The 18,835-nt window shown below is 42.0% G+C and overlaps 1 protein-coding gene across 1 annotated transcript in view; it reads left to right on the top strand.

Annotated features, from left to right (window-relative positions):
• Positions 1-3,268: 3,268 nt before the first annotated feature.
• LOC137063706 (ADP-ribosyl cyclase/cyclic ADP-ribose hydrolase 1) overlaps positions 3,269-18,835 on the top strand; it is a 258,430-nt gene continuing 242,863 nt past the window's right edge. The window contains exons 1-2 of the mRNA XM_067434968.1: positions 3,269-3,381; positions 16,695-16,821. Of these exons, the coding sequence (XP_067291069.1) occupies positions 3,269-3,381; positions 16,695-16,821 (240 nt within the window). The remainder of the gene's footprint in view (positions 3,382-16,694; positions 16,822-18,835) is intronic.

Genomic DNA, 18,835 nt, shown 5'->3' on the forward strand with positions numbered 1-18,835 from the left:
TAATTCGTAGTTACTTAATAGTTATTCCTTGTGAAGCTGAATTAGTAGTCACTTAATAGTAGTTCTTAAGGAGGCATGACTGAATTGAATAGTTACTGATTAACTAATTGATACTTAACACAATTAAAAAATGCTATTACATATTGATTAGTTAACACGCATTCCTTAGTAGTTAATATTAGTGACCTGAGTGTAAATGAAGAATTATTCATTAGTACTGCAGTAACTCTTTATTAGTTATGCATTAAGTAAGAAACAGTATTCTAAAGTGTTACCGATTTTATTTGTTAATATTCCAAGCTGACCACGTGAGCAGTGTTCCCAGTTGCGCAGGATCACAAAACTCGCTCCTCCACCGTGAATAAATCACCATCCGAAAGCACAAGTTTTATCACTGAGGTGGCATCCAAATGAATATTTATGGACATCCACATGAGAAACAATTACCGTCCGAATAGGGCTTATGAAACAGAATGAAAACAAAAATCTATAAAATCACTTTAGCACTATTTGGATGGTACTTGTTTTTTACGTTGGGTTGTAAGGTTTTTTCATAATTTACAGGAGCTAGTCTGAGATTTTATTGCCGTCTGAATCAAGAATGTCAGTTTTTTTCTCCCACCACCCACGTAAAAATCCCTGGTTGAGTTACCTACTGTTTTTAGACAAACACTAAGGTCGTGTGGTGATTTAATTACCGTCCGAATCCACATCTGAGTTTTCAAGAAAAGATTGCTTCAAAATTCACTGTTTGTATCCTTTTTGACCACTGTGGAGCATTTTTACAGCAGACAATGGCCGTTTCTCAATATGCGTACTTGTCTGTACTTGTGTTCTTGCGGACTTGATCAGTTGCTGCTCAAGTACTGTTCCTATTCAAAGTTCGCATTTCGCCACATCTGGCCCCTTTTATCGAGGATGCATCGAGAGAAGACTTGTGAACTTCAGACAGTCTGGTATCCCAGAATGCATCTCTCACCAACCAGCAAGCATCAATAGCGGATGAGAAACCCAGCATAATTTAAAAATACTAAACTATAGTGATGGGACATCTGAAGCGAGGCTCCGGAGCTTGTATCGAGCAAAAAGGGGCGTTCCAGATGAAGCCCCGATTCGAGGCTTGTATCGTTTCTGTGAAAATCACGTGACGATGACAAACGAGGCCTCGTTTTCTGTTGAATACGTCATTGCTTCATTCTGAGTATCGCTTTCGGATAAAAGTGGTTTCGAAACCTCGCGCCTCTTGGGCTGTTTGCAGTAGGCATTTGCATTGGTGTTGAGGTGTTGGTTGTATGTAGTAGCGATATCATTATATATCATAGCTGTATTATATATTATATTACATTATACTTAGTTTAGTAGATTATTAGAGTAAATTATACATAGTTCAGTAGATTATTAGAGTAAATTAGCCTAGTTGTAATACCTAAACTACGTAATTATATATATATATATATATATATATATATATATATATATATATATATATATATATATATATATATATATATATATATATATATATAGCCTATATTGTATGTGTGTGAGAGCAGACTATATATATAATATATAATATATATATATATATATATATATATATATATATATATATATATATATATATATATATATATATATATATATATATATATGTGTGTGTGTGTGTGTGTGTGTGTGTGTGTGAAATGAGAATGTATGTGTGTGAGAGTACCATAAAGAATGAATTATGGATTGTACGGCCCCTCATATTTTAGTAGTAGGCCTAGTGTTATTATTATATATATTATTGCTATTATTATTATTATTATTATTATTATTATTATTATTATTATTATTATCATTATTATTATTATTATTATTATTATTAATATTATTATAAGACTAGACTGTATTAGGGAAAGCTTTTCCCATCCCTGTTGCAGTTTGCGGTTCCTCAATTCCAGTCCCATAAGCACTGCACTCACAATAATTTATTTACAATCATTCTGGTTATTCACTCATCACTAACCCAAAGAACTACTGAATAGTAGAACACAAAGTTGTGTGTGTTTGTGTGAGTTGTGTGTGCATAGGTTAATACAGGCAGAGTAAAATACTTTATTAATACACAGGCAATAGAAAAAGGGTGTGCCCACACTATGATAATTTGGTTGCTCAGGATGAATAGATTTGTGTGCGATGCATTGCTTTGGACAGCAGGTGTCACTAGGGAGCACACTGTTTCATGAGGCTTCAGGTAAATGAACCTTTTGGTGAAGCAATGGGCTGGAAAGCCTCAGTGGTTCAGGAAGCCTCATTTGGCCATCACTACTAAACTACATGGTGTCACGGAACATAAGGCAGGCAGAGATAGGATCCAAATGCAGGGGAATGTTTTTTTATGAAATTAAACAATGAAATATAAATCAGGAAAAACATAACACTGAAAAAAACACAATATAAAACATGGGGAACTGTAAACACAAGCATAACACAACCTTGACATTAAACAACAACCAACAGAGAACAACTGATTCACAGGGGTATAAATACACACCAGGGAACAAGGCTAACAAGATAACAAGGGAAGTGATGGATGGGAAACACCTGGGAAATCTAATCAACATGAAAAACTACAAGAACTACAAAACTCTACAGGAAACAGGACACAGAAACAATGCACAGAAAAACGTCAACATAAAAGTCCCACAGAGTACCATGAAGAAATGGTCCAACCTACCAGCATGTAAAAACCTTGTGGCGGTCATTGCCAACAAAGATTATTTAACAAAGTATTGAGATTAACTTGTGTTATTGACCAAATACTTTTTTTCCACCATAATTAGCAAAAACATTATTGATTTTCAGGATTTTTTTCTCATTCTGTGTCTCATAGTCGAAGTGCACCTATGATGAAAATTATAGGCCTCTCTCATCTTTTTAAGTGGGAGAACTTGCACAATTGGTGGCTGACTAAATGCTTTTTTTGCCCCACTGTACATAAAGTATACTTAAAATATACTTGAACTCTACTTACATATGCTTAATAAAATGAACTTGAAGTATAATTTTTTGTAAGCATATACAGTACAGTAGCTAATCCATTCAATGTTTTAAAGAAGCAACATTTTAAAATAAATTCTGTAGCGAAATGGAAGCCAGTGCAAAGAAATTAAAACCGAAATAATGTGATCTTCTTTCTGCACACCAGTTAGTATCTGTGATAAGATGCATTACTACTGTTATCTTATCCTTTGCTTCATATTTTATAATATCTTTAGAATTTGCCATGCTGTTTTTTCTCACGGATGTAACGGCAAAGTTTGGGACCACCCCAAATCTTAAACAGATTGTCATCGGACGGTGTTATGAATATGTAACCCTGGTTAATCCCAACCCAAGGTAAGATATATAAGAATTTTGCACATTAATGTCTTATTTAAAATATCTAAATAGGAAAATGTAATAATATTACATTCAGATTATTACATTTATGTAGTCCAGGGGTGTTCAATCCTGCTCCTGGAGGGCCACTGTCCTGCAGAGTTTAGCTTCAACTCCAATTAAACACACCTGTACCAGCTGATTAAGGTCTTATTAGGCATAAACTGTGGGTGCTTCTCAATATCCCTCCTCGTTTCCTCGCTCCTCCGTCCTCCATCCTATGACCCGGAAACCAATGTAGCTCAGCCATCTTGTAGGACATCCCAATTCTCTAATTTCACCGCGAGGATCGAGGAGTGAGAAGGCTTCCTGAGAAGTCATTAGCGAGGATACACTGGGGTATCCTTTGCGGAAGTGTTTTATCGACTAAACGTGACGCAAGCATTAATTCTCCTCCCCCTTCACATCGTGTCACAGTTTATTGTGCCACAGTTTATTAATCATTATTATTATGTTTACATGTACAAGACACAAATGTTTGTCAAATAACAACACCTGACAGTTGCAGAATTATATCAAAGCACAAGAAAATGAAACTTTACAATATAAATAGTTATCTCTAATGTTCAAGAATCCCGACTAAATCCAGCGGCGTCATCATTAATTGACGCCGCTTTGAAGTAGACATGTGCCGATTTTCGGTAATGCGATATATCACGATAATGAATATGCTCGATATTGTTATCATGGGCACTTCAAAATCTCGTAAATACCCATTTAGGTAACACTTTATAATAACGTTCAGTTGTAAGTCATTTATAAGTGGTTAGTTAATGATGAACTAATCATTTACAAAACATTCATAAATGATTATCAAGTGATATTCTAACATTTTAAAAATGCTTTGTAAATTCCATTACAAGTCATTTACAAGTGATTAGTAAATAATTAACTAATGATTTATGAAACATGACTACGTGTTCATTAATGATTAATGAGTGATTTGTTAATTATTTTACATATATTTAGTAGATTAAGTTATAAGTAATTTACAGTTTAATAGTTAATAATAAACTAATGATTTACAAAACATGACAATGCATTTAATAAATGTTACTAAATTGTTACTTTTTGTATATTTTGTAGATTCAGCTATACATTATTTATAAGTTATTAGATAATGATAAACTAATCATTTACAAATCATGATTCATAAATGATTAAGTATAATATGGTAACAATTTGCAAATCTTTAAGTTATCTTTAAAAAATAGCATATCATAAAATAATCAAACAGATCCTTAGTAAATGGTTAAGTTACTAGTTAATATATTATTAATCACTGAAATGTCAGTGTACCATTATCTCAATAAACAATTGTTAATTGTGAACAAATGATGATCAAACCATTAGTAGATAATGAATATATAATTTATTGATGCATCATTACATTTTTAAGCTGGTCTGTTAAAACCCACAAAATGCATTTATGCTAAAGCAATTTTTTTTAAAGAATGATAAATTACTAATTGTCAAATTAATAAACATTTTAGAATGACTTAAAAGGGGGTGAAATGCTGTTTCATGCATATTGAGCTTTTTACTCTGTTAAAGACTTGGATTCCCATCCTAAACATAGACAAAGTTTCAAAAACTAATGTTGGATGTTTGATGGAGTATTTCTGTGTTAAAAATTCTCCTTCCGGTTTCTCACAAGTTTCGGAGAGTTTTTTTCGAGTATGGCTCGACTTGACGTTAATAGATCGGAAGGTCCTTGTATGGGCCGTACGGGCTCTTCTCCCGGTAGGGTGCGCACGCGCACGTGACTAGAGCGAGAGAGCAAATGCACGCCTGTAAACACTCAGGTGCAGATCCAGTCGATCCAGGCGCCGTAGAGTCCCTGGAGGACTCTACTTTATTCCTATGGGAGACGTCGAGCGACTTCAACGCTTCAGCACAGCATTCCGGGAAGGCAGCGCTGCATTTGACCCGATTTGAACGCAGAAATGACGGGAAGCTTCACAAAACATCGCTTCAGTTGCGTCGCAAAAGTGGATCTCCACCGTTCACTGCTGTCAGGACTTCACCAAATCATACCAAAGAAGTGTGTTTTTGACGGAGCGGTCCCAGCGATAAAGGTTTGGTCCTGCTTTGGAAGCAGCCGGTAAAACTGCTTCAAATGTCTATGCTGTTGGCTTGTCGCGTGAGTAAACATCAGTAAACGACACGATCGCGTGTTTCGTCATTCAAATGCGCTAAGGGACTCCATTGTTGTTCTATGTACACTAGTCTGACCTGCAAAACCGTTTTGCTTGCTACTGCTAGGGTTTAATCGCATACAATAGTCCATAAACCGAATCTTGTCCTCATAAACTGCACACAAATGTTGACAGGCCACTAAATACAGTACATACCACAGAGACGGCGTCCTGCTGTTGCCGTTTCTTCTGTTCAATTTATTTCAGCCTCAGAATCTGATTCTGGATCATTATCTGTATTAGCTGAGATCGATAGCCATGAGTTTCTCCACGCTTGAGGACAACACCGCTTTGCGCGCTTGTAATTCTTTAGCTCCACCCACACGATACGCCTCCAGGCGCTCGGTTTTTTCCGGAAAGACTCGGTACAGCGCATATTTCTTTTATAAATATAATAAAACTAAAGACTTTTCGGAGATATGAAGGATGCAATACTACTCTATAGGTACTCAAGATTGACATGAGATTGACTGAAACTGAGTGTTTCACCCCCCCTTTAAAGGCAGGGGATTGCAGTGCGTTAAGTTAAATCCTTTTACTCAGTGGGTCAGACTTGTGTTCTGTGAGGGGTCTAACGTTAGTGATAATGTGAACTGGTTTACCCTCAAGCGAAGCATCAGGTGCACGTGTCAGAGAAGACAGCTGTCTATACCCTCACCAGTCAGCATTTACATTAAAGTACACACCTCAAAGTGTTCATCACCTGTTAGAGATGATGTTGTAAACGCATGAATAAATTATTTACAAATCTTTATCACCCGTTACAAATGATCTGCACACGTATACAAGGCATTTACAACGCTTTCTGCGTCCCCTAATCTAAAGTGTAGACTATTCATCACTTGTAAATGTTTTAGACATCATTTGTAGATATTTCTTACCCATTACAAATGATCTGCACACGTATAAAAGGCATTTACAATGCTTTTAGCGTCCCCTAATCTAAAGTGTAGACTATTCATTACTTGTACATGTTTTACACGTCATTTGTAGATATTTCTCACCCGTTGCAAATGCGTCCATTGATTGCTACAACAAATGTAACATTAAATGTGAAAATTAAATTCTGCTATTCCTCACCTGTTGCAATAGAAATGTGTAAATAGGTAATTCATCTAAATACTGAAAGCATTTAACTCCAATTCGTCAACACCAATCCCTTCCCTAAACCTACCCGTTTGTGTTTTAAAAAAAACACAAAGCAGATACGACTGCAGGAACAATTTATTCAAAAAGTAGAAATATTCCAAGTATCCCGAGGCCAAACGATTGGTTTGTGTGAAGTAAATCCACAGAAGCGATCAGCTGCGTCGAGTCCATCAACCGGCCGGTGATTAATGATTAACACATTTCAAAATTTGCCGCCCGGAACTTCCGGAAGAAACGTCACGACAGCTTTGACAGCATTGGCTGTTGTGTGTCTCGGGACCAATTGCGTCATTACATCAGCTTTGATTGTAAAATGCCATTGGCTCTCGTGTGTCATGTGACCGATTGCTCCCTGCTAAAGAGTCAGGACAGGAGTATTATTTGAATGATAAATAGGATAAATATGCGTTCATAAAGGGATCATTTCAATGATTAAAACATTAAGATCAACTCTGTTCTTCACATAAAGATATCGTATGACTTCAGAAAATGTTGAATACAACATGAGCTAATACTTTTATACTGTTTTTGGTCAGTTTTTGCAATAAAAAGTAGCCTATTTATATTTATAAAATCCTGTCTACTTTTACAAATGCAAAGAATTAAATGCGTATTGATCTGATGCATTGGGATATGCAACAATACATTATATGGGCTACTCATCATTTACTAATGGTTTGATCATCATTTGTTCATGATTAACAATTTATTGATAATAGTATATTGACATTTCGTTGATTAATAATATATTAACTAGTAACTTAACCATTTACTAAGGATCTGTTTAATTATTTTATTAAATGTTTTTTTTTTTTTTAAAGATAGGCCTAACTTATGACAGATTTGTAAATCGTTACCATATTAATCATTTATGAATGTATAATTATGATTAGTAAATTATTAGTTTATCATTATCTAATAACTTGTAAATAATGTATAACTGAATCTACAAAACATACAAAAAAGTAACATTTATGAAATGCATTGTCATGTTTTGTAAATCATTAGTTCATTATTAACTAATCATTTGTAAATCACATATACCTGAATCTACTAAATATAAGTAAAATAATTAACAAATCACTCATTAATCATTAATGAACACGTAGTCATGTTTCATAAATCATTTGTTAATTATTTACTAATCACTTGTAAATGACTTGTAACGGAATTTACAAAACATGTATAAAATGTTAGCATATCACTTGATAATCATTTATGAATGTTTTGTAAATGATTAGTTCATCATTAACTAACCACTTATAAATGACTTACAACTGAACATTATTATAAAGTGTTACCATAATTTATTAAGAATTATTACATTTTTTATAATGTACTCAAGAATACGTTGCCCATCAACCGTATAAATGCTCAACACCGCTGTATTCTGCGTCAAAGGGACACGCGCTCAGATGTAAATGAGAAGCACATGAACGAGTGAAGGAGACGCGCTGCTGAAGTGCCGCTCAATGACAGCAGAGGGCGCTGATGAACTGCAGAATGCCGCGATTACCCCGGAAACCCCACAAACAAAAACAAGTGCTAGTAAAGTTTTTAAAACAGCCATTCGTTTTTTGTAATCTCAATGTTGTTCATCACAGCACCAATTACTTAACACTTAAAGACTTAATAGGCCGTTTATTTTCAAACTTAAACATGTTTATGTTTTAATCTGGATTACAATGATTAATGATTAGATTTATTGTTCAGTAAAACTTTGAGACATATGACTTAGGCCTTATTCATTATTACCAAACTGACAATAAAAAATACTTATAAAGAATTAATTAATCTAAGTAATGTTAATTTCTTAGTTACTGTTTAATAACATTAAAATCAAAATCAAAATAACTTTTTTGATGGTCCTAAGATAAAACGTCTCGGTTACGTATGGTAACCCTCGTACGTCGGACTAGACCAACGAATTGGGATCACTTCTGGGAGCCCCTATCAGCTTCGAGATATAGAAAACGGTCCAATGAACATTGGCGTGCGTACTTTCCATATCACCCCCTGCCCCGCTGGGCGGGTATAAAGCGGAAATGATCGCCACACACTGTTGATTTTCACTGAGGAACCGAACCCGTGGCTCGAACTGCAGTGCTGGTACAGCACCTTCAGGGAACGAGGGTCACCATACGTAACCGAGACGTTCCCTTTCAGTCAGTCACGTTCAACGTACGTCGGACTAGACTGACGAATTGGGATCCCTATGGAAAACGCCACAGTTACTACCACTTCCAGCGCCCTGCCGGAGTCCCTTTGGACCCCGTCTCAGCGGGCGGGGAATTTCCTGCAGGGAGAGTCACACTGCCATCCCACAAGACCCAAACAGTGGACTAACGCTGGGAAAGCGTCCCCCTGGAGGCCGCTGCGGAAGCCAAACTACCCCGAAAGGGGAAACCATGTGGAAATTGCACGTATGGACTGGCCGTGGGCAGTGCTACATATGGGAGTCTTAGGGGTGGCCCCGGCCCTGTTGGGCGGGGGACAGTCACCGTACTGAGACGGCAGAGCGGGCTTTGCCAAGGGAAAGACACAGGTAGCTGTACCGTGGAGAATACACATATGGGACCGCCGTGGGGGCCACTACAAATGGAACCCAGCCTAACACAAGTTCCACACTGCATACGAGTGTTAGACCTGGCCTCAGACGCTCCGCCACGTCTGACTGCCGCGATTGCGGAGGACTCGACAGGGTTCCATACTGGGGAACTCAACTAGAGCATATAAGCGCATGTATCCGTTTCATGAGGAAGGGACTGGCGCAGAAAGCCGACACTAGAACGGGCCCTTCGGTGCTACCGACTATGAGAAGTGAGTACACAGGAAGATACCGGTTCTACGCGTAGGCTATAAAATCTAGCGAACGTGTTGGGTGTCGCCCAGCCCGCAGCTCTACAAATGTCTGTCAGCGAGGCACCACGAGCCAGCGCCCAGGACGAGGCTTCACCCCTAGTGGAGTGGGCTCTAATCCCGAGCGGGCAGGGCACGTCTTGGGATTCATACGCCAAGACAATGTCATCCACTATCCAGTGGGCCATTCTCCACTTGGAGACAGTCTTTCCCTTCTGCTGCCCTCCGTAACAGACGAAGAGCTGCTCTGAGGTCCTAAAGCTTTGCGTTCTGTCCACATAAGTCCGAAGAGCTCAGACAGGACAGGGAAAAGCCAGGGCTGGGTCTGCCTCCTCTGAAGGCAGCACTTGCAGGCTCACCACTTGGTCCCGGAAGGGAGTGGTGGGAACCTTGGGCACGTATCCAGGCCGGGGTCTCAGGATTACGTGAGAGTTGTCCAGCCCGAATTCCAGGCACGATTCGTCCACCGAAAATGCCTGCAGGTCCCCTACCCTCTTGATAGAAGCCAATGCTGTCAGGAGCACTGTCTTTAGAGACAGAATTGTTAACTCCACTGACTGCAAAGGCTCAAAAGAAGGTCCCTGAAGTGCACTGAGCACCAGAGACAGGTCCCAAGAGGGTATAGAAGGGGGGGCGAGGCGGATTTAATCTCCTCACGCCCCTCAGGATCCTGATGATCAGGTCGTGCTTCCCCAAAGACTTACCTTCTACTAGCTCGTGATGGACAGCGATTGCAGCCACATACACCTTGAGGGTGGAGGGAGACAGCCTTCTCTCCAACCCGTCTTGTAGAAAGGAAAGCACGGCCCGACCGAACATCTTCAGGGGTTTTCTCGGCGAGAAGAGCATCCGTCGACAAACAGGTTCCACTTCAACGCATAGAGGTGCCTCGTAGAGGGAGCTCTAGTGGAAGTGATGGCCAACTAGAACCTCTGCGTCCTGTCCAAGGACCAGACATGGAGTTTCCAGAGGTCTGGACGCAGGTGCCAGAGGGTGCCCCGTCTCTGAATCAGGAGGTCCTAGAAAGGAAAACTAGTTCCGGGAACCATGTCCTGTTGGGCCAGTACGGCGCCACCAACAGGACCTGCTCCTCGTCCTCCCTGACCTTGCACAGAGTCTGTGCAAGAAGGCTCACTGGGGGAAACGCATATTTGCGTAGGGCCCGGGGCCAGCTGTGTACCAGCGCATCCGTGCCGAGGGTCCCCTCGGTCACTGAATAAAACAACTGGCAGTGGGCCGTGTCCGGGGCGGCAAACAGTTCTACCTGTGTGGCCCCGAAGCGAACCCAAATCAGCTGGACCAACTGGGGATGGATTCTCCACTCTCCCGGAAGCACTGGCTGTCGTGAGAGCTCGTCGGCCGCACGATTGTGCAGGCCCAGAATGTGAGTGGCACGAAGTGACCTCAGATACTTCTGACTCCATAACAGGAGTTGGCGGGCGAGTTGTGACATGTGACGGGAGTGTAGACCACTCTGTTTGTTGATGTACGCTATGGCCGCAGTGCTGTCCATACGGACCAGAACGTGCTTGCCCTGGAGCAGCGTCTTGAAACGGCTCAGGGCAAGACGAACTGCTAACAACTCTAGGCAGTTGATGTGCCATTGCAGTTGAGGCCCCGTCCACAGACCTGAAACTGCAAGCCCGTTGTACGTGGCACCCCAGACGGTGGATGAGGCATCCGTGGAGACAATCGCATGCCTAGACACCTGTTCTAGGGGCACCCCCGCCCGTAGAAACCCAGGGCCCGACCACGGGCTGAAGGTTTGGCAGCACCTCGGTGTGACTAAGACACGGAGGGATCCGCTGTACCACGCCCACCTCGGGACTCAGTCATGTAGCCAGTGTTGAAGCGGTCTCATATGAAGCAACCCGAGCGGCGTAACCGCAGCTACGGATGCCATATGCCCCAGGAGCCTCTGAAATTGTTTCAGTGGGACCGCTGTCCTGCGTTTGAACAAATTCAAGCAGTTCAACAGCAACTGGACATGCTCCTCGGTGAGGCGCGCAGTCAGGGCCACCGAATCCAGCTCCATACCGAGAAAAGAGATCCTCTGCGTCGCGCAGTGTTTGCTCTTCTCCCAGTTGACTCGAAGCCCCAACTGGCTGAGGTGCTTGAGCACCATGTCCCTGTGTTCGCACAACTGCTCTCGCGACTGAGCTAGAATCAGCCAGTCGTTGAGGTAGTTGAGAATGCAAACACCATGCTCTCTCATGGGAGCAATGGCCGCCTCCACGACTTTCGTGAAGACGCGGGGCGACAGGGAGAGCCCGAAGGGTAGGACCTTGTACTGATATGCTCGTCTGTCGAACACAAAGTGTAGAAACGGTCTGTGTCAAGGGAGAATCGAGACATGAAAGTAAGCGTCTTTCAGGTCAATTGCTGCAAACCAATCTTGGCGATGGATGCACCTGAAGATACGTTTCTGCGTTAGCATTCTGAATGGTAGCCTGTGAAGGGACCGGTTCAAGAACCGCAGATCCAAGATCGGCCGTAACCCGCCGCTTTTCTTGGGTACAATGAAGTACGGGCTGTAAAAGCCGGTCTTCATATCGGCTGGAGGGACCGGGTTGATCTCGTCCTTCGCCAGTAGGACTGTAATCTCCGCCTGAAGCACCGGGGCACCCTCCTTCGACACAGAGGTGAAGTGAACGCCCCTGAACTTTGGGGGAAGCCGGGCGAACTGGATCCCATAGCCGAGTCTGATGGTGCGGATGAGCCAGCGGGATGGGCTGGGGAGCGCTAGCCAGGCCCCCAGCGACTGCACCAGCGGGACCAACGGCACCACAGACGTACCCACAGCAGGGCAGCGTAGCGGCATGCAGGGACCTGACCCGGACAGCGCGGAGGCGGCCCATGGTGGGGTCTACGTGCACGTGGCAACACTTACCTGCTTCCGCTGAGGGGTGTCCCGCGCGCCCCCTGCTGGTGATTAGAGAGGCGCCTGAGGGTGACAAGGCATGGAAGCTTTGAACACCGCCAAGCACGCTCTCTTGGCACCCAGAGATTTTGGAAACTGCTCTCTTTATGAAGTTTTGGGTACCACTGGCCGTGAGGCCAGTGACGGGACAGATGTAAAAGTCACAGGGGAGCACCCGGCCCTCCTCCAGGGGGAGGAAGTGGTGCTGCTGCCACTTCCTGTCGAGCAGGATCCTCCAGATCTGGGTGGCCCATCTCAGGGTCTCTTACGATGACGCTTGCCACCTGCCTTGGCAGTGGCCTGAGAAGGCTGGACTTCCTTCCCGCAGCCGGCTCCACGCCTACGGTGGAGGCTGCTGCTGGGCTGCGGCGGGAGCGGGGGCGGCGGTGGGCGGACGCCCTCGGTGACGAGCAGGCAGAGGTGCTGCCGCCAGGGCAGGTGGTGCCGGATGGCCTCCGTCTGCTACTGGGCAGCCGAGAACTGCTGGGCAAAGCTCTCGACCGCGTCGTCGAACAACCCAGCCGACAAAATAGGGGAGTCCAGGAACCAGGTCTTATCGGTCTCCCTCGTACCAGCCAGGTTGAGCCAGAGATGCCACTCCTGGACCACCAAGGTGGACAACGCCTGGCCAATAGCACGGGCGGTGTTTTTCGTCGCCCGTAGGGCGAGGTCCGTCGTCCGTCAAGGGTAGTGGGGGGGAGGAACCAATAGGTCACCCACGGGTGCCTTCCACGACCTAGTCAGCTCCTCATGCTCCTCCGGGAAGAAAGGCACCGGGACGGGACGCTGAGAACCAGCGCGGCCGGCCCCGAGAAACCAATCGTCCAACCTAGAAGGTTTGGGATGTGTTGGAGGGTTCCACTCAAGCCCGACCTTTTCGGCGGCCCGGGAAAGCATGGTGGTCAACTCCGGGTCCGACTCAACCATTGCCACACTGCCAGTGGGAGGCAGTACAGTCGAATCTTCATCCCCAGAGGACTGAAACTCCCCCTCCGATGCAGCGATCGACATCTGCTCATCTGCGTGTGCCCCAAAAGACACCGTAGGCCGCACATGTGGGGGGCCGACGGGGTCCTCCAGAAGCACCACCAGTTGCGCCGCTTGTGAGGGATTAGGATCCCGCGGAGGCTCACTCAGATCCTCAGGTCACTCCGGTCATCCGACAAAGTAGGCCTATTCTGCTGTGCAGGAATAGACCTAAATCAAGCTATGCATAGCTCCGAAGTAAAAGACAACAGTGCGTGGGGATCGCTTCCGCTTTATACCCGCACAGTGGGGCGGGGTGCGATATGCAAAACACGCACGCCAAGGTTCATTGGCCCGTTTTCCATATCTCGAAGCTGATAGGGGCTCCCAGAAGTGATCCCAATTCGTCGGTCTAATCCGACGTACGTTGAACGTGACCAACTGAAAGGGAACTAACAATGATCAGTATTTCTCAGCACGATGATCAGCACAATCTAACATTACCTAAAACATTATACTTTCTGTAACAAATGTAGCTATTGCTCAATTTTAGTTAATGCATTAAATAGTGAGACCTTATATTAATTTGTTACCTGTTGTTTTTTTATAGCCTAATTCTTTTGCACTTTAATCTGTTTGAAAATTGTACTTTTACAGCTCTGGAAAAAATTAAGAGACCACCTAACACTGATTTCACAATGTTAAGTGGTCTCTTAATTTTTTCCAGATCTGTATTTTTGGTGCATTGTATTATTGTATTTAAACATTCAGTTATTTTTGTTATTACAAAAATAGTTCTTAAAGCTGTTACGCTATGACAATACTTTTTTTGCAACTTATTTGAATATCATGATAATATTGTATATCGTGATAAAAGCTTCAGCAATTAATCGCAACATGAAAAATTGATATTGGCACATGCCTACTTTGAAGTGACGTTAAAGGGAGCGAGGATATCATTTCACTTGATTCAATTCCTCCGCCCTCGCGTCTTTTCCTCGTGTCTTTCCCTCGCATCCCGAAGGGTTGGAGCTAAGGTGCGAGGAAAGGAAGCTAGGAAAGGAAACGAGGATGCACAAATAAGAATTGGGAAGCACCCTGTGTCTCATTTCAGAAGGTTCCACTCCACTCCAGACACTCCAAATGCAACCTTCGAATGCGTCCTTCTTTTACAGATTTCGGAGTGTGCATAAGGTGTATCCTTCACGGCTGGAGATAACCCACAATTCTTTGCGTCGTCATTAACAACCGTCATATTTTTTTAATATTATATGAAAAAAAACGGCACCACCGCCAGATATACATGCAAGCGTAGGTGTGGTGTTTAAATGTAAGTAGTTTAAAGGTCCCATTCTTCGCGTGTTTTCGAAGCTTTGATTATGTTTACAGTGTGCAATATAACATGAGTTCATGTTTCACGTGTAAAAAACCCCCAGTATTTTTCACAATATTTACTTATCTGTATACCGGTGTTTCCTCTGTCCTAAAAACGGCCTGATGATTTCCTTGTTCTATGAAGTCCCTCCTTCAGAAATACGTAACGAGTTCTGATTAGGCCAGCGCTTCTCGCGCTGTGATTGGACAGCAGCTTAGCACATTGCCCGGAAAGGTCCCGCCTCTTATCATAACGGGTAAATACGATACGCGCGCTCAATGTTATTGCAAAAATGTCTATATTGCCTTATCAATTTGAGTCGGAATCAGACCCGGAGAATATCGAAGAGGATCAATTACAACCTGCTCAGGAAAGACTTTTGCTGGATGTTTCAGAATGGTAAGCTGTCTATTCAGTAGTGTAAACTGTTCATTACAAACACCAATAATTGATGGTGTCTGAATGAATTAACGTTACTACACTTTTATATGCTAAGTTTTTCGAATTAGTTTCAATTACCATCTAACGTTAGTTAACAAAGCTAAACAGCGTTGCACTTTGTGTCATGAGTTACATAAACTGTTAAACGGACCGACTTAATAAAATACACTAACAGGTTGTGGTCCATATAAACAACGCCTTCTCCAGACAAAGAGGGAACTGCGTCATCTTTTAAGAATAATCTATCTGCGAATCCGGCATTAAACTGATTGAGATTGAGGAAGCAGTCCTCAGCAAAATGTGCTGCACATAGTTTTAAATTGTGATTATAATTTTCCGGAACCGAGTTAACCATAAACTGTAGCCATTGATCTCTACGTACAATGTCCGTGGGAAGGCCAAACAAAGGTGATTTGACTCCGGGATGAAAATAACAGTGTTTCAATGGCATGGCGACAAACACACTCTACAAAAACAACGCTTCCTATTCTCGACCTGCAAGAGCAAAAGGACAACGCCCCCGAATTTGCGTGTTCTTGTGGGCGGAGGGTTCGTCAACAAAGGTTTTAGTTGCATCATTAAAGCAGGAAGTGCAGGGCTGTAGTCGAAACCGGCCGTTCGCTGTAGGCTTTGAAAGGGAACTTCTGCTAAATAAAATATCTCGCTTGGCATTGAACTTTGATCTTTATAATTTTACGTGTATTATTTATGCTCTTACAGCAACATTACACACTAACTAAAGTTTGAAAGATGGAATCGCAAAGAATGGGACCTTTAAGCATGTTTTAGTTTTTTAAGCTCTATTACCTCAAACAGATAGTTGTGGTAAACAGGATTGCAACTGTTTAGTGCTTTTTAAATGTTTAGAACAGTACATTGCTGTCAAGACAAAAAATATTTCATTGTCATTTTCAAGTTATAAATAATTTTCATTAATATAACTGGCGTGAGAGCGCAATGAGGTTTAACGTGTTGGCATAGCAACGTGATACTTCCTGGGTGTGTGTCCTACGAAGGATGTCTCGTTTAATTCTGATTGTTAGGATACTCTGTATACTGCATGCCACACAGGAGATGTCCTCCGGAGGATGCAGCCTTCAAAATTTAATTACATGAGACACAGCTATACTAGAAACTTTAGCAGGTTTGTTGAGACAAGCTGGAGCTAAACTCTGCAGGACCCCTGATGTAGTCTCTCTCATATGATTTCATAGATATTTGCAGGAATTTGCAGAGACAAAGTTTAGCTCCAGCATCTGTCATCTGGCTCATCAATTTCATGTTCATTACCTAATATTGCATTAAGTCCTTGAAAATATAATTATAAATTGAAGAATTTTTTTTTTAATTTTCTCTCTAACAGATATAATTGTGATGAGATATGGCAGGAGTTTGAAAAGGCTGTGGTTAGGAGATCACCCTGCAACGTGAGAGTGAAAGATTACCAAAAAATGTTCCAGGCCATTACTCCGATTGTACCATGTGGCAAGGTGATTCCATAAGAAAGTGTTTCCAGTGTTTTCACATAAGAAACTAAAATAAAGTACATAAAATTTTTAATTATTTATTAAATCTTTAGATTGAGCTTTAAAAACTAAGAATAAAACTCAGATGTTGGCTCAAGCACAGAATGTATTTTTACAGTATTTCTAAGACAAAAAATAAAACAAAAAACTTGTAAGGAGATAGGGGTCATTGTTGGTCCGTGTACGTTTTGATAATTTCATGAAATAATGAAAACAAATAGTTTATAAAACCAAAAATTGGATTTTGGCTTGATTTTTCATTTTACATTTGTGGTTTACAAATTGGTTAACGGGTTCGATATTTCATTTCCACACGTGGGCGGTGCTGAAACGCCCCTTTCATCTGATTGGTCAAATCACTCCGCATTCAGTAAGAGCTTTTCATTCTGTCAGGCAGAATACGAGTGCGGGACTGACAAATGGACTTTAATAAAAACATGTCTGAAACCACCACACACTGTTAACTACGCACATTATTTGAGCTACAGTATGACAGATTATTTGAGCTTGATGTAGCCTATTTCTCATTGATAAATACAGTGCAAAAAGTTTTGTCTCTTTTTGCATAACAGGAAAGTGGAAATAAAAATCAATTATAGGCTGAACTATCCCATGATAATATGTCTGTGATATTTACAACTCTTGTCTTTTATTTACATCAAAAGGCATAGGCGTGTGTGACATGTAAATAATTTTTAAAACGTCTCGGTTACGTATGTAACCCTCATTCCCTGAAGGAGGGAACAGAGACGTACGTCGGAACTGAACGACGAATTGGGACCGATCTGCTTTGAGTCTTTCTAAATGAGCCAATCAACATTGGCATGCGGTTCACGCTCTGCCTGCAATGCGGATATAAATACGAAAGTGAAATACCGCATCCTGTCAGTGAGACGCCTTGAGCTAGTGCCCAGGAGGAAGCCACACTCTAGCACACCTAGTCGAGTGTGCTCACACCCCGAACGGGCATGCCACGTCTTGGGACTGGTAGCACAAGACAATAGGATCCACTATCCAGTGGGCCAACCTCTTCTTGGAGACAGTCTTTCCCTTCTGCTGGCCTTGATGAACATATGAAGAGCTGTTCCGGTCAACATAAACAAGTGCACAGACAGGACATAAAGCTAGGGCTGGGTATACCTCCACCAAAGGCAGCGCTTGCAGGTTCACCACCTGGTCCCGTAAGGGAGTGGTTGGAACCTTGGGCACGTATCCAAGCCGGGGTCTCAGGACAACGTAAGAGTTGGCCGGCCCGAATTCTAGGTATGATTTGTCGATCAAAAGTGCATGCAGGTACCCTACCCTCTTGATTGAGGTCAATGAAAATGTATTGTTACAGATTTCCTTCCAGAGGTCTGTGTTGGGGGAAAAGGCTAAATCTTGAACCAGTTGGTCATGGGTATTATAATTGTTGCATCATTATTTGATATAAGTTTATGTAGTTTGGAAGTTAATTTTTTGGAGTTAATGATTTTCATTATTTCTTCCATTAACTAAGAGGGATTAAGTGGGTTATCGATTATTTTTATTTTGGATTTAACTATAGATTTTATTTGTTGATATTGGAGAAACTGCTCTCCCACAAGACCGTTCCTCTGGGTTAGTGTTTTAATCCCTTGCCTATCACCCCTCAATTTGGCAAATTGAGCATTTAGACATACTCATAGTAAAAAGACAGCTGCTCACAAGTTATTCTGAATATACACATGACCAATAAATATTTAGAAAGCCTTGAGAGTTTACAGCTGAATACTCAGAATTACTCAGACAGTTATTAATATAGAGATATATAGGCTAAAACATGAAAAAATAAAACATTTAAATATTTAAAATGTTTAACAATATTATGTGAATGTAGTATAACGACTTATGGTCACTTGTGGCAATTAAACTGTCGATGGGAACCGGCTTTTTTTTAAAGCAGGCTTTTATTAGGGGCAGGCCTGTATTTCTAATCCCTGTTTGAAAAAAAAAAAAA

Source organism: Pseudorasbora parva, chromosome 24, assembly GCF_024679245.1.
Source record: "Pseudorasbora parva isolate DD20220531a chromosome 24, ASM2467924v1, whole genome shotgun sequence".
NCBI classification, from domain to species: domain Eukaryota; kingdom Metazoa; phylum Chordata; class Actinopteri; order Cypriniformes; family Gobionidae; genus Pseudorasbora; species Pseudorasbora parva.